Raw genomic sequence first — 14,823 nt, forward strand, 5'->3', positions numbered from 1 at the left:
AATGTTATCCTTATTAATAAAATATGCATAAAATATTAAACTTCAATTAAGTATTAATATAATTTAATTTAGTGCAAAATATAAAACAAAGGCTGTGGATGTTTGCATGAAAGAGTATTTGAACAAGGGTATTCAAACCCTTTATTATGATAAACAAATTGGAAAATAAAAAGCCCAAAAAAACAGACCACACTACAAAAAATAGGTGGCAGGGATAATTTCTTCTCTGAACTGATAACAGATAACTAACTAAAATTGATATGCCCATTGGTATTGTCACCATTGCTCTCTTCTGCATAAAATACGTAACAATTCATATTTTCCAGATCTAACATATTAAGTAACTCAAAATCAAATTCATGATCAATGCTCAAAAATAAAAACATAGGTTCAAATTCATGAGTTCATCATGTCTAAAAAAAACAATAATAATGTCAAACTCCATGAACATTACTATCTAATGAAGATCCTCCTTGTGGTGTTGGCATGTCATGTCCACTCCCTTCATCCTATAAAATACAAATTGTTTAATGTTATCCTTATTAATAAAATATGCATAAAATATTAAACTTCAATTAAGTATTAATATAATTTAATTTAGTGCAAAATATAAAACAAAGGCTGTGGATGTTTGCATGAAAGAGTATTTGAACAAGGGTATTCAAACCCTTTATTATGATAAACAAATTGGAAAATAAAAAACCCAAAAAAACAGACCACACTACAAAAAATAGGTGGCAGGGATAATTTCTTCTCTGAACTGATAACAGATAACTAACTAAAATTGATATGCCCATTGGTATTGTCACCATTGCTGTCTTCTGCATAAAATACGTAACAATTCATATTTTCCAGATCTAACATATTAAGTAACTCAAAATCAAATTCATGATCAATGCTCAAAAATAAAAACATAGGTTCAAATTCATGAGTTCATCATGTCTAAAAAAACAATAATAATGTCAAACTCCATGAACATTACTATCTAATGAAGATCCTCCTTGTGGTGTTGGCATGTCATGTCCACTCCCTTCATCCTATAAAATACAAATTTTTTAATGTTATCCTTGTTAATAAAATATGCATAAAATATTAAACTTCAATTAAGTATTAATATAATTTAATTTAGTGCAAAATATAAAACAGTTACCGCTACATTATTACTACCACTACCAAACATAGCCTCTAGCTCAGTAGGAATATGTCCTTCCTTCATTTGTATGTAAGCAAGCATGACATTTTTTAATGTCTTGACATTTTCTTGAGAAGTTGCCAATTCACCCTTCAAACTAATTACTTCCTTTTTCAGTTGAGAATTTTCAGTGGAATCAAAATTTGAAGAACTGCACCCTACACCACTAAATATTGTGGATGATTGAAATGCCACACTATGTAGACCTCCTAATCCCAAGCAACGTACACGTCCAGCATGATCCTTTCCCAACACTTTACTAAGACTATCATTAGTTGAAATTTCATTAGAGTTGTCACTTTCACTCATTTCTGTTGACATCTTCTCCTGAAAGAAACATGAATAAGTTCTTAAAGTCATTTTCATTTGTTTCTTCAATTTTAGTAGCAGTTTACTAAAAATTAAACAAATCTATTCTTCAATTTTCTTTCATAATCCTAAAGCTGAGATGCTACTTATGTTTCTCTCTATTCAAGTTCTTTGGTCTATCTGCTCAAAAAATTAAACATGAATTTGATGTTTTTATTCCTCAAAAAATGTGAGTACAAGAGGTGGGGTCTATTTATAGACTTTACATTGAAGTGTTACAGAATTCTCTGTATTACAATTACCTATCAAATCCTAACAGATTGTCAGCTATCACTAGCTGTTGTTCTACAGTTCAGTTGACACTAGTTGTTCAAATATGAAAATAACTAGAATACTGTGTATATGCTGGCACACACCTCTACAAACTTGGCAAGGATGGAATGCAACAGTGCAATCCCTTCGGAGTATGTCCCTAGAAGATGAAATCTGGTAGGAGATGTAGATTTGTTCAGAAGGTCAGCTGGCTAGTCTTGAGCAGGAATGTGACAGATAGGAAGATGCTTGGAGATAACCTTCTCTCTGACAAAAAAAGAGTAGTAGTAGCTAAATTTTGTGGTTCTGATGTGACATGGTGACTGATTGGCGTGGAACTGATAGACCAGCTGCTTGCAGTGAAGCCCTCTGGTGTTGTAAGAAAGAAAGGCTCAAGGCTGCTGCACAGTTGGAATAGTCTTGGGTGGTGTGAATTTGATTGGAAAGTCTAACTTCCAATGTTGACCTGGGGACCAACATTAAATGTTGAAGCACGAACAATAGCGTTGTGAAGTAGATCATGGCCAATGTGTAGGTTGAACATATGAAGTGGGATATTATGCAGGAAAGGACGGTAGGAATGAACATGGGAGCAAATCTGTGGAAACAGGTTATAACATCATGATCATATGTTTGGCACAATTGACACATTGGTCTATTTCTCCTCCACTTCCAACTCTTCCTCTGCCTAAACAACCCACCTCTACCAAGAGACAATGATGGTTGAGGAACAAAATTATATGAATTTTTATTGGAAAAATTAGTCCATATGAAAATGGCTGCATACCAAGAGACAATGATGGTTTAAGGGATTTGTTGGAAAAATTAGTCCATATGAAAAATTAGTCCATATGAAAATGGCTGCCAGCCTGTCATCAGCTGTTGCTGTACAACCGTCAGTTGACATTAGTTGTTCAGAACTGAAAAACCAAATAACTAGAACAGTATGTATACATTGGCAATCACAAAATACTGGATGCTCAATTAACTTGGTAAGGTATGGGCAAAGGTTTAATATGTTCAATTCACACATCAACATTTAACAGTCATGAGCAAAGGTTTAATATGTTCAATTCAAATTTACTTGCAACATACCCCAATAGACCTTGCCTCCTCATTGATATAAGACCCATCTTTTTTCTTGTGAGTTGCAATGTATAGTTCACCTCAACCCACAACACGTCCAAGCTCTTGTTCCTAATAGAAATGACAATGTAACTCCAAATGAACAATATAAAAATTCTTTATTAAAGCTCAATAACTGAAGACAAATATTTACCATCTCATGTTGTTTCGTAGACAACAATTTTGCACCACCGGTATGTGGAATCATTTGCTTTTTTCTTACTTCAGTATTTTTTTTGCACAATTCCTATAAAAAAATAATTTATTTATTAAAACGTCAAGCTAAAAAAATAATTAATGATCATAAATATTTGTTAAAACTACCTGATAATTTGGCCTTAGATGATAGTCAACAAATGATGACCATTGATCTTTATGAATACCATCAGGAACTTTAGCAATTAACTGTTCTCTTGACAATGAAGGGTCATAAACACGGTTCCACATATTTATCTTTGCATTCCTATACTTTCTTAACATGGCAAGTGAACAATAACGCTTAGCAATCAATTCTGAAGCCTGAAAATGAAATAGATTCTTTAAACAAAAAGAAAAACACAGGTTAGTATATCATAATTACAAAAAAAAATGACCATAAAATTTGACTTAAGCATGTACCTTTAAAGTGTTAAAGCAATCATCCTTATATGATTTTGGAACTTTTATCCAACTCTCAAAGTTAATGGGAATATTTTTTGAATCAGTGGAAATACGCCCACAAGCTCCTAAAAGAACTGTCGCTGCTTCTCCATAGGCTCGTTTTTGCCTATCAAATAGCACAACTATACGTTCACCACGTGGCATCTCAAATACTCCTGATTTTGTCAACTTAGTCTTTTTTGTATTTCCTTGCTCATCTGTTAAAATGTGACATAGCTTATATAAAAGTTTTTGATGGGTACATAACAAATATAAGAAGTTTTCATAAGAAATATAACTGTTGGATAGTAAAATAGAAAATAATGTTACCTATGACTTGTACAGTCCATACCCTACTTGACTCACGACCTACACGTGGTCGTTGAGTAGGTGCAAGCGTCTGCTCAGGAGGAGCCATGGGAGGAATATACGGCTGTTCAGGAGGAGCCATGGAAGGAATATGTGGCTGTTCAGGAGGAGCCATGGAAGGAATATGTGGCTGTTCAGGAGGAGCCATGGGAGGAATATACGGCTGTTCAGGAGGATCCATAGGTGTAATGTATGGTTGTTGAAGAGGAGCTATAGGAGGAATATGTTTTTGTTGAGGAGGAGCCATAGGTGTAATGTGTGGTTGTTGAAAAGGATTTATAAGAGGAATGTGTGGTTGTTGAGTACGAGCCAAAGGAGGGATGAAAGAATGTCTTTGAGATGCTTCTTTTTTAAAATGCTTGAATTTAGGATGCATGACTACTATTGAATACAACTTTGGACCTGCAATAAAAAGTAGGAATTAAAAGCATTCTTCTAAAGACAACCATATTTGTTTAATAAGAATGGAAATTCACCTTTCAAAGAAATATTCAGCAAACAACTAGTATTAATAATAGTTAAAAACTAACAATTGTGACTCTTTAAGCACACCAAACAACTGCAATAAGAGTTTAACAAGAGAAATTAGAATATAACAAGAAAGGTAGCAACAAAGTTTAAATTAATGAGTAAAAATTAAAAACAAAATCTAATTCTTACCATAAAATAAATTAGTTTGTGATATTTGTCTTAATTATTCAATTATATTTGCATCTCCTTGAAATTGGTTTTCATCATCTACATCATCCCTTGCCAAGGTTATTGTATCTGTTTCATTTGTAAATAAATTACTCAAGTCCTGCTCATGATACGACTCACTTTCAAATATAATATCTTCCCCAACTTCTCCCATATCATACAAATCTCTTGGCATCATGTGGACAACAACACTCCACCCTTTATTTACCTCATCATCAACATAATACACCATTTGTGCTTGTGAAGCTTCAATATAGGGGTCATGTTCTTCACGTTCACCTGTGTGAATACAGTGAGAAAAGTTTACTGAAGTAAATTGCCAAGCATCCTTTCTAATTCCTCTTGGGCGTGTAGTATCTGCCCATTTGCATCTAAAGAGAACAACTCTAAGAAAACCATAATAATTAAGCTCAATTATGTCTTCCAACTTCCCATAATATGGCAAATCTGCTAGCCTTAAATTTGCATCAGAGCTACTTGCAACACATGATGTGTTTGAAGTTAGAAAAACTCCATTATTTTGAGTTTTTAAGCCTTCATCTCGTTTTATGGTTCTAAACTTGTACCCATTGATGTTGTATGCCGTATATCTTCTTGCAATTGACATTGGGCCCCTAGCTAAATACTTTATTTCATCTGGCACTACATCCGTAATGTCTGGATTTGTAACCTAATTAAAGATTGTGTTAGTCACATAAGTGCATTATAATTTTTGCATGAAATTAGTTTTGAACATACTCGATGAAGAAACCAACTAGCAAATTCTTTATTAACTATCTTTTCCAACTCTACAGTTGAAAGCCTTCGATTTCTTGTCTTCCTCTTAGTGAATGCCTTGAAATCACTACCATAAAAGAATATCATGTTAAATCACTACCATAAAAGAATATCACATACAATATATTTAAATACTTACTCCACATATGACTGAACTTTTGGACAATTTAGTAATAAATATCGATGTGCTTGTATTTTTTCCAATGGGGTAAGAGTGAAAGTTGATGAGCTTCCCACTGGTCTACCTAACTGAGGATAAATGATTTGAGATGTTTCATTATCATTAGGACGATCATCAACACGTCGACTTCTATTCAACCTTGACTCAACTTCTTCATATAGTGAGTAAATATTAAGAGTCTCTTCGGCCAAATAAGCTTCACTTATAGAACCTTCTGGTTGTGCCCTATTCCGTACAAAGGACTTCAAATGTCCCAACATCCTATCATAAAGGAAACAATAATTATTCAAAATACTCTTTAAAAATGTGAGATAAACATAACAAAACACATTTACCTCTCAATTGGATACATCCAACGATAATACACTGGCCCTCCCAATTTCACTTCTTCAACAAGATGACAAGTTAAATGGATCATCACTGTAAAGAATGATGGGGGTAATAGTATTTCCAAATGACAAAGAGTGAGCACAATCCGATATTGTAGCCTGTCAAGATCTAATATATTCAATCTTTTACAACATAACTCCTTGAAAAATGAGCAAAACTCTACCAACACTGTAGTCACACTATCAGGTAAAACATTGCGTATAGCTAGTGGAAGTAAATGTTGCATGAGGATGTGGCAATCATGACTCTTCAACCCAAATATCTTAGAGTTTTGATCATCAATGCAACGAGATATGTTACTAGAGTAACCATCTGGCATTTTTACATTTTTTAATGTAGTGAGAAATATCTTTTTTTTTCTTTTGTCATTGAAAACAATAAAGGAAGATATTTTCCATTTTCATCTGGCCAAAGATCCTCTTTTATTCCCATATCTTGTAGATCTTGACGAGCTTCAAGGTGATCTTTTGATTTTTCATCTTTAATCAATGTATACAACACATTGTCACAAACATTCTTCTCAATATGCATGACATCAAGATTATGACGTAAAAGATTATCCTTCCAATAAGGCAAATTAAAGAATATGCTTTTCTTTTTCCACTGCTTTGGTCTATTTTCTTCACGATTTCGTTTCCCTTTACTATTTAACTCAAGGTCTTTTAAATAATTATCAATTTGCTTCAAAATTTCTGACCCAGACAATAATCTTGGTGCATCCCTTTCTTCAATTGTGCCATCAAAATGATTTTTCATCAATCTAAACTTATGACCCCTCTCCAAAAATCGTCGATGTCCCATAAAACACCATTTATAACTACCTCTTAATCGACAAGGAAAAGTATCAAAATTACAAGTCGGACATGCATACCCAGTATAAGTATTCCACCCAGATAAAGTACAAAGCCCAGGGAAATCACTGATTGTCCACATGAGAGCTGCTCGCATAGTGAAGCTTTCTTTTAGAGAAGAATCATAAGTTTCCACACCTTCAACCCATAGCTCATTTAGTTCTTTGATTAAAGGTTGTAGGTACACATCAATCTTATCCCCAGGCATTTTTTTACCTGGGATGATCATAGAAAGAATCAAAGAAGTTTGTTTCATGCATTCCCAAGGAGGTCGATTGTATGGAATTAGAATTACCGGCCATATACTATAACTATTACCCAGGGTTCTATTTGGATTGAAACCATCAGTTGCAAGACCAAGGCGAACATTTCTAGGTTCTAAAGCAAATTCAGGGTGAAATTGATCAAAATACTTCCATGCTTTGCCATCTCTTGGATGCCTCAATAATCCATCTGGGTTACTATTTAAAGCATGCCATCTCATGGACTTTGCTGTTTTGGAACACATAAATAACCTTTGCAACCTTGGTTTTAAGGGAAAGTATCGTAAGACCTTTGCTGGAAGTTTCTTTTTACCATTAGTACCTTTTTGTTTCCATCTAGATTTTTTACAATGTTTGCAAGTCTCCAAATTTTTATCTTCCCCCCAATACAACATGCAATTTCTTGGGCAAGCATCTATCTTGGTATAATTGAGACCAAGCTTGTAAATCACCTTCTTAGCCTCATAAAATGAATTAGGGATGTTTGCATATTCAAATGCATCTTTCAATAACTCTAAAATCATTGTCATTGCCTTGTCGGTCACACCACATAAACATTTTATATGATATAGCCTTAATAGAAAAGACAACTTTGAGTACCTTTGACACCCTTGATACAATTGTTGGTTACAATCTCTAAGCAAATCATCAACTTTCTCATTTCCTTCATCAATTGTGGTGTCTATAAACTCAGATGGTCCTTCGTACATATCATGTTCCACATCAGTATGTCTATTGATCCCAAATGCATCATTTATCATATTTAACACTGGATTTTCATTTTCCAATGGCTCATCTATTACTTCAGTGTCCCTTGATGCCATTGTTTCATATGCTTCACCATGCCATATCCAAACTTTGTAATTTTTTGGAAATTGCTTACAAATCAAGTGGTCAAACACAACATCTCTAGTTTTCCATTTACTAAAATGACATTTAGGACATGGACACCTTATTGCACCATTGACAGATCGATTTTCAAAAGAAAAATCTAAGAATTTATTTAATCCATCTAGATATTCTATTGTATTCCTTGGCATATCAATCCATGATTTATCCATTACTACATCCATCTGACAAGGTTCAAGAAGAAGAAAAAACTAGATAAGTAAATTAATTTACTTATTTAAGCCAATTAGTCCAATTTCTGTAGTAAATCAGAGCCTACTGTGACAATATCAGTAGATTCTTTGTCTCATAAGCATAAACATCTTCAATATCATAAAAGAATCATATGAATGCATACTTGCTTTGTAAGTTTTAGAGCCACAAATATTTTGACATATAAGGAGATAATCAGATAAACGAATAGAAAGCTGCGTGTATTAAATAATACAAATCCCATACGTCTATACATATAACATGCCTGGCAAGTAGTTATAGATATCCTTAATATATAACTTAACCAATTGCTAAATATCACACCAGTTTAAAAATTGAAATACTACTAAATTAAAAGGCATATTATATTATAAGTCAAACATTTTTCTTTTTACATTTATGTCAAACAAACAGATTACCTTGCAAGTTTTGCTTCCTTAAAAATGGCCAGTTGCTGGGAGAAAAATGATTTGCAAGAACTGCACCCACAAGCAAGTGTAAAAATTGAAAAGCAATCCATCAGTATATGTAAAATGAATGCAGTTTAACACCTGAATACTAAAAGCTGAGGTTTGTGGTTCTTGTACATACAGGAGTCAAATAAAGACTAAAAGCTCAAACAATATAAGCATTTAATAAGTTGACTTGGAATGAAGATTAATAAAAAGAAGTTACTTATTCCGCATGCACTAACAGGTATGCCAAAAAGAAATGTACAAAAAGAAAAACTATTTTCTTCTAGCTGAACATAAATAGACAAAATATGAATCATACCTACAATATGAATAACCATTGATGTGTTCAGTGATATCTCTATTTTCTAAAAGGCATTCAGTATATCATGTCAAATTCATACATACTAAGGACTTCCCATGCTAAATCTGACTATACTTCAATTGAGCAAAATGAAAATTAAACTTGATCTCATCACCTAACATGTATTAATGATTATGATCAATCAAAGTGAAATTTCAATGGAAATAAAACTGTCAATGTACCTTTCCAGTTTTTTATCCACCACAGTTGAAATTTGCAGGCGCGGGAGAGCTACAACCCGGAGATAATCTATTCCTGTTAAGATAAATTATTCTCAATATAAATTATTCTCAACTTAATCCAAAAAAGAATCAACAACAACAAGAAGCTTATGATCCTTGCAAGTCTTTTGGCCAAAAGTGCAGTCAATTGGTCAAGAAGCAGCGTGCCAAATTCTACATTTTAAAAACTGGTTTTAAAACTTATTTTTAACTCAAAATTTGATTGTATGCATAGTTAATCTTTAATATCATTGCTGCTAAATAATAACTTAATTATGCCAAATAATAACTTAATTATTATTTTAGCTAAATTTAAATAATAACTTAATAGTTAATCACAGAGATTCTAGAAGCCAGTTACAATTATTTGGAAATATCAGCACAATGGACATAACTTCAAAGTACCAAAACTGCCTTGAATAATTTCCAATCAAAAGCAAAGAATTTATGGCACTAATACTATTATGCATTACAGATTAGGACAACATGGTAGCTACAAGTAACACAAAATTAGAAAACTAAAATTAGAAGACATACCAGATTCAGCTTTCCCTTTCTAGTATCAATTGGTGGACGTCTCTGTCAAATGAGAAGAAAATTAGACAGGTTTTTTTATTTATTATTAACACATTACAGTCTTACAGTTGGTATTTAGTACAGTCTTGTATAGTATTGTATGCTAAAAAGCATACAATTTTGAATTCTATGACAAGTCTCATATAAATATAATACTAACTTTTAATAAATCAATACAAGAGTATCAGAATCCACATGGAATTGTAGTTAAACTAACTTGTGATCAATTACATACCTTACAATATTTCTTAAAGACAGAAAAGATAACATCATCATCTACAATCACTTCTGCATGCTTTCGAACTACGGTGATCCACTAGAAATTCAAAATAAATTCAAATTAAGACATAATTTCAAGAAACAAATGTTAAAATTTTTATCCAATAACCTCAATGTAACAAATAAGGTCCATTTGATATCAAAAGAAACTCATAGCTAAGCTTTGATTAAACACCCAAATTAGAAATTGCACCCATAACATGACAAGTGGAGCTTCTTGACTTTATTAGAAGGCACTTAGAAGTGTCAAATTTGTGGAGCAACATTGGTTGTAGTTTTCAATCAGAGTATTAGACAACCAAAAACCAAGGTTTCCTCTAACTAATTTGAAAAGGGAAGGCATATCTTGCCTCTATATTTTAAACCATTAATCAACCTATAGGAAACAGCTTAAAACTAATTCTACCTGAAAAGCAAAGTGAAATGGAACATTGGGCATAGTTTTGCAACCCTTACCGGTTTAGAAATTTTTAAAATAAATTAGTCATATGAATTCAGGTTGATTTGTAACTAGTTTGAATTTATTCTTAGTCTGGTTGGAATTTGTCATCAGCTCCAAAATTTTGTAACCATGACCAGATTTAAATATAAAGGAAACAGAGAAACTTATAATTCAAATATTATGAGAAACTAAAGAGATAATGTTAAAAACAAAAAAAGAAAATAGGGAAAAATAAAAGACCATCATTAATACAAATGGAATACACTAAAACCAATGCTATATATTGGTTTTTCCCGAACTGCATTTAACCGAGTTCAATTAGAATTTAGAACTAGTTAAAGCTTTCGGTACTTTCTACTAACACTCAAAATTTTAAAAAAATAGTTCCATTGTATCTAGTTCTCTAGCTTTTAGAGTTTGGCTAGCCAAAACAATGCTTCTCCTTTAGCAAGCAAGTATCAGCTAAAATTATGTGTTTACAAGAAAAGGCTACTAACACTGGAAGAATATAAATTATTGAAGAATATAAATTAATAAATCTTCATCAGTATGGAGATGATATGATTAAGATACATCATGCAGTCAATACACAACAAAAAAACTAAGTAGAAAATATATATGGATTAGTATATTTCAACATGAAGTCTAGATAATTAATAGAAGTGATTGAGCTCTTTAACACTATTAGTTGAACATTTTAGCTCAGCTTTTTGTTAGCTCTCTGTTGTAGTATATCTCAACTCAACTGTTAGTGCTCCAGCTAATGCCAACTGTCGAGTTAGATATAAACTGTTGTCTCTGTCATATAGTTAGTTTCTCATAACAGTCATCAGTTCTGTCTATATATACTCCAGTTGAAATCAGATTGTAATTGTATTGAATACAAAATTTATCTGAGACTCTAAACTTTCTTATTCTCTATCTCTTTCTTCCAATTTCTCACATATACTAAAACCTTATAGTCAATGTGTGGCAGGGGTAGGGGTGGCAAGCAATATTAATCTACCATCCATCCAATTCATCCCCAAGAAATTCTACCAAATCCATCCATTATACAATATAATATTGGCCCAGCTAGTTTTGGAAATGTTACAAGTGAGCTTGTTGGTCACATGCAGACTACATCTCACCAACAGCGTATAATTGAAAATGATCAGAAGTCTGAGCATTCAAGGAGATCAGTACTTTATGTAAGTTTTGGAAGCCAAACCAGGCTCCCTCATGCTCAACTTGTTGAACTGGCTCATGGGCTTGAACATTGTGGTCATAGTTTCATAGTTTGAGCAAACACTCTTATCTATCTATTCAATTCATTTCTTCTATTTATCAGTTAGGAACCCATAATTGACTTATGCATAAAAACCACCCCTCTAGAAATGTAAAACCATAATTTCCGACGAAAATAGAGAAAGAGAAACGCGAGTTCAATACCAAATGAATCCCCGACAGGATTTGAAATTCAAACTCTCCTAGCAAATTTCGCTGTCCAATTCGAAGCTACAGGGACAACACAACCATCTGCAAAATTCAGGAGAATAGGAAATGATAGCTTAGACAGAAACAAATTGACTTAGACAGAAACAAATTGTATATGAAATCCTAATCTAAGATCAATTGAATGCATACATTTCCCGCGTGCAGGTTTCGTAACCTAGGTTTTGATTCTCATTAGAGAATGAAAAATTGTGAGTATGAGTCGAAGAAAACAGAACAGATTTAATGCACTTGGATGATTGAAAACTCACCATGAATGGATTAATCGAGTAGAAAAGAGAAGCTCCTCACGAACAGTAATAATAGAGACGAAAGAGGAAACGAAGGAGCTCGAACAGTAATATTGCGGTCGTTTAGGTTGATAATTTTGAACTAAAATTGTAAAGGTGAGGGTGAGATGAAGAAGGTGAAGAGAGGATGAACAAACCTTGTGTTAAAATGAAGAAGGTGAAGAGAGGATGGACGCGCGGAAGCTGGGGCTTTTCGTGAGGCTAGAAATTGTTTTTTTTTATTTCTTTTAAATTGATTTTATAAGTTTTTTTTTTAATTTCATAAAAGAACTAAGGCACGTATAATTAATTAAATAAAAAATTATTGAACGTTCTGGCGGTTTAAAACCGCCAGAAAGTGTCAACACTGTAATGATTATCATTCCTGCGGTTTAAAACCGCCAGAAAGAGTCGATAATTTGTAGCATTTGTCATCCTTTCCACAAATGTAACATTTTTTGGCGGTTTATGGAAACCGCCAGAAAAAAACCGCCAATAGTTACCTATTTTTTTGTAAAACGTTGGTGTCGAGGAAGTATTTTTTAAATTCAACATGTTAAAAGAACATCTAGATATCGTTAATTCCTTGTTTAGAGATCATAAATAATAAATATTTAATGCATATTTCTTTTTATGATTAAGGGTTCATCTTAGTATTTTTCATCTTATACAATAATTTGTCTTACTAATGGGTTGCATCTTAGTAAAAGATTCATTTTAGTCATTTTAAAAAACTTATACTTCTAATCTAAAATTTCTTTGTATGTTAACAACAAAACTTTAAAATCAGAAAAAGATAAGATTATCTTTCGACGTAATAATTATTAATAATAAGTTTACTTCTAAAATAAAAAAATTAAATTAATATAATATAAATTATATAAAAGAAAGATGTTAAAAATATAAAATTAACATAATTGATTATATGTATAAGACAAATATTAAAAATAATTTATTTTAATTTATAATTTTAATAAATATTTATTTTATTAAAAATATTTATAATTAAATTTAAAATTTTAAAAATTATTGATCAATTCAAATCAATAGAATCAATTTTTACTGATTCTGATCAATTTTACTAATTGTTTTTTACAATTCATTCAAATCAATAGAATCAATTTTTACTGATTCTGATCAATTTTACTAATTTTTTTTACAATTCATTGCAATATGATTTATTAGACCTATCCGATTAAATATCAATTTTCAGTTAGATCGGTGGGATAGAGGAATTCCATTCAGTTTTGATAATCAAGCAGACGAATTCCATCCAGTTTTGGTAACCATACATTTTTTTTTTATAGATATAATCATACGGCCAAAAAAAAAAGGTACACCGAAATTGTATGTGTTTATTACATGTTAGCACTGGTAAAAGTGGCTTAAAAAACTGAATTATACAATTGTGAGAAGAAGAAAAAAATATGGGTATATGTGAAAGTGCAAATCCAATCTTGTTATCTCAACTCAATCTTGTAACAATAGTAAATACATGTTTGAATATTAAATTAAAATTATATTTAACGAATATATATATATATATATTAATAAAAGAAAAAAAAAAGTTTATGAATATATTTTTTTTCAATTTAAATTAAGTTCTAGTGAGCTGGTTTCTAATCACATTCTATGTATTTGAGGACCTTAGCAACACTGATGATGCACATGCACATCACTTTTATTTTATGTTTTTTATAATTATTAATTTAAAATTATAATTAAAGTATATATTATTTATTTTTATATATATTTACCTTAGTTAAAGGGCCAATACGGTCCAAATCCAATTAGCCCACCGAATCAAACAGGCCAGATAAAAAAAAAAATCAGTTATATTTGAATTAGTTCTATTTGCAAGTTGCTTAAATCAGGTCACAACCGACCCAAATCGACACTTTTAATTCTCGGAAATCACAATTCTTAAATATGAAAAAACTTATTGTTTAATTCTCCCTTAGTTTCTACATTTTAAAAATTGATGATTTCGGTTTTCATATTTTAATAATTGATTAATTTTATCCCTCACCTCACCTTAGAATCACGAGTTCCATAAGATGAACGAATTTACCGATTATAAAATATAGAAAGAATAAATTGTTATTTTTAAAATGTGAAGGTTAAAACTAATTTTAACCCAAAATTAAAATAACCAAAACACATTTTACCTTTATTTTTATTTCTATCGGGCAATTTTTTGCGTGAAAACTAAAGCAAGTCGAACCAAATACCCATTGGCCCACCTCATATTTTTGGTATTAACAGGTTCAAATTTCATGCAATTGTGTTTTAACATGTTAGTGGGCCAAAGTTGTTTTAACAGGTTCAAATTAGTGGGCTTCCACAAAAAGATATAGGTTTCTATAAGTACACCTCCTTTTAAAAAAAAATTAAAATTTTAAAATATTTTTAATTTTTTGTTTTAAATTTTTTAATTTTACATTCACAACATTTAATTTAGTACTTTTTTTTACATATCTTTCCTCCTTTTTTCAATTTTTACATGCACTCCTTTATT

At 31.6% G+C, this 14,823-nt stretch overlaps 1 protein-coding gene across 2 annotated transcripts; it reads right to left on the reverse strand.

The window, feature by feature from the left end:
* Positions 1–341: 341 nt before the first annotated feature.
* On the reverse strand, positions 342–8,712 carry LOC145954135 (uncharacterized). 2 transcript variants are annotated; one of them, XM_083067887.1, is made up of 6 exons: positions 3,263–3,405; positions 3,093–3,185; positions 2,909–3,010; positions 1,151–1,519; positions 983–1,037; positions 342–509 (listed from the first exon to the last, which is right to left on the reverse strand). In XM_083067887.1, exons 4-6 carry the CDS (start codon positions 1,511–1,513, stop codon positions 505–507), a joined length of 423 nt encoding a protein of 140 aa, XP_082924013.1. In that variant the 5' UTR covers positions 1,514–1,519; positions 2,909–3,010; positions 3,093–3,185; positions 3,263–3,405; the 3' UTR covers positions 342–504. The 2 variants fall into 2 exon arrangements, 1 of the variants encoding a protein (XP_082924013.1); XR_014431297.1 differs by lacking the exons at positions 1,151–1,519; positions 2,909–3,010; positions 3,093–3,185; positions 3,263–3,405 and adding an exon at positions 8,628–8,712 and having other exon boundaries at positions 342–1,037.
* Between the last annotated feature and the right edge of the window lie 6,111 nt (positions 8,713–14,823).

Source organism: Cajanus cajan, chromosome 2 (genome assembly GCF_000230855.2).
Source record: "Cajanus cajan strain Asha chromosome 2, NIPB_CcT2T_4, whole genome shotgun sequence".
Classification (NCBI taxonomy): Eukaryota; Viridiplantae; Streptophyta; class Magnoliopsida; order Fabales; family Fabaceae; genus Cajanus; species Cajanus cajan.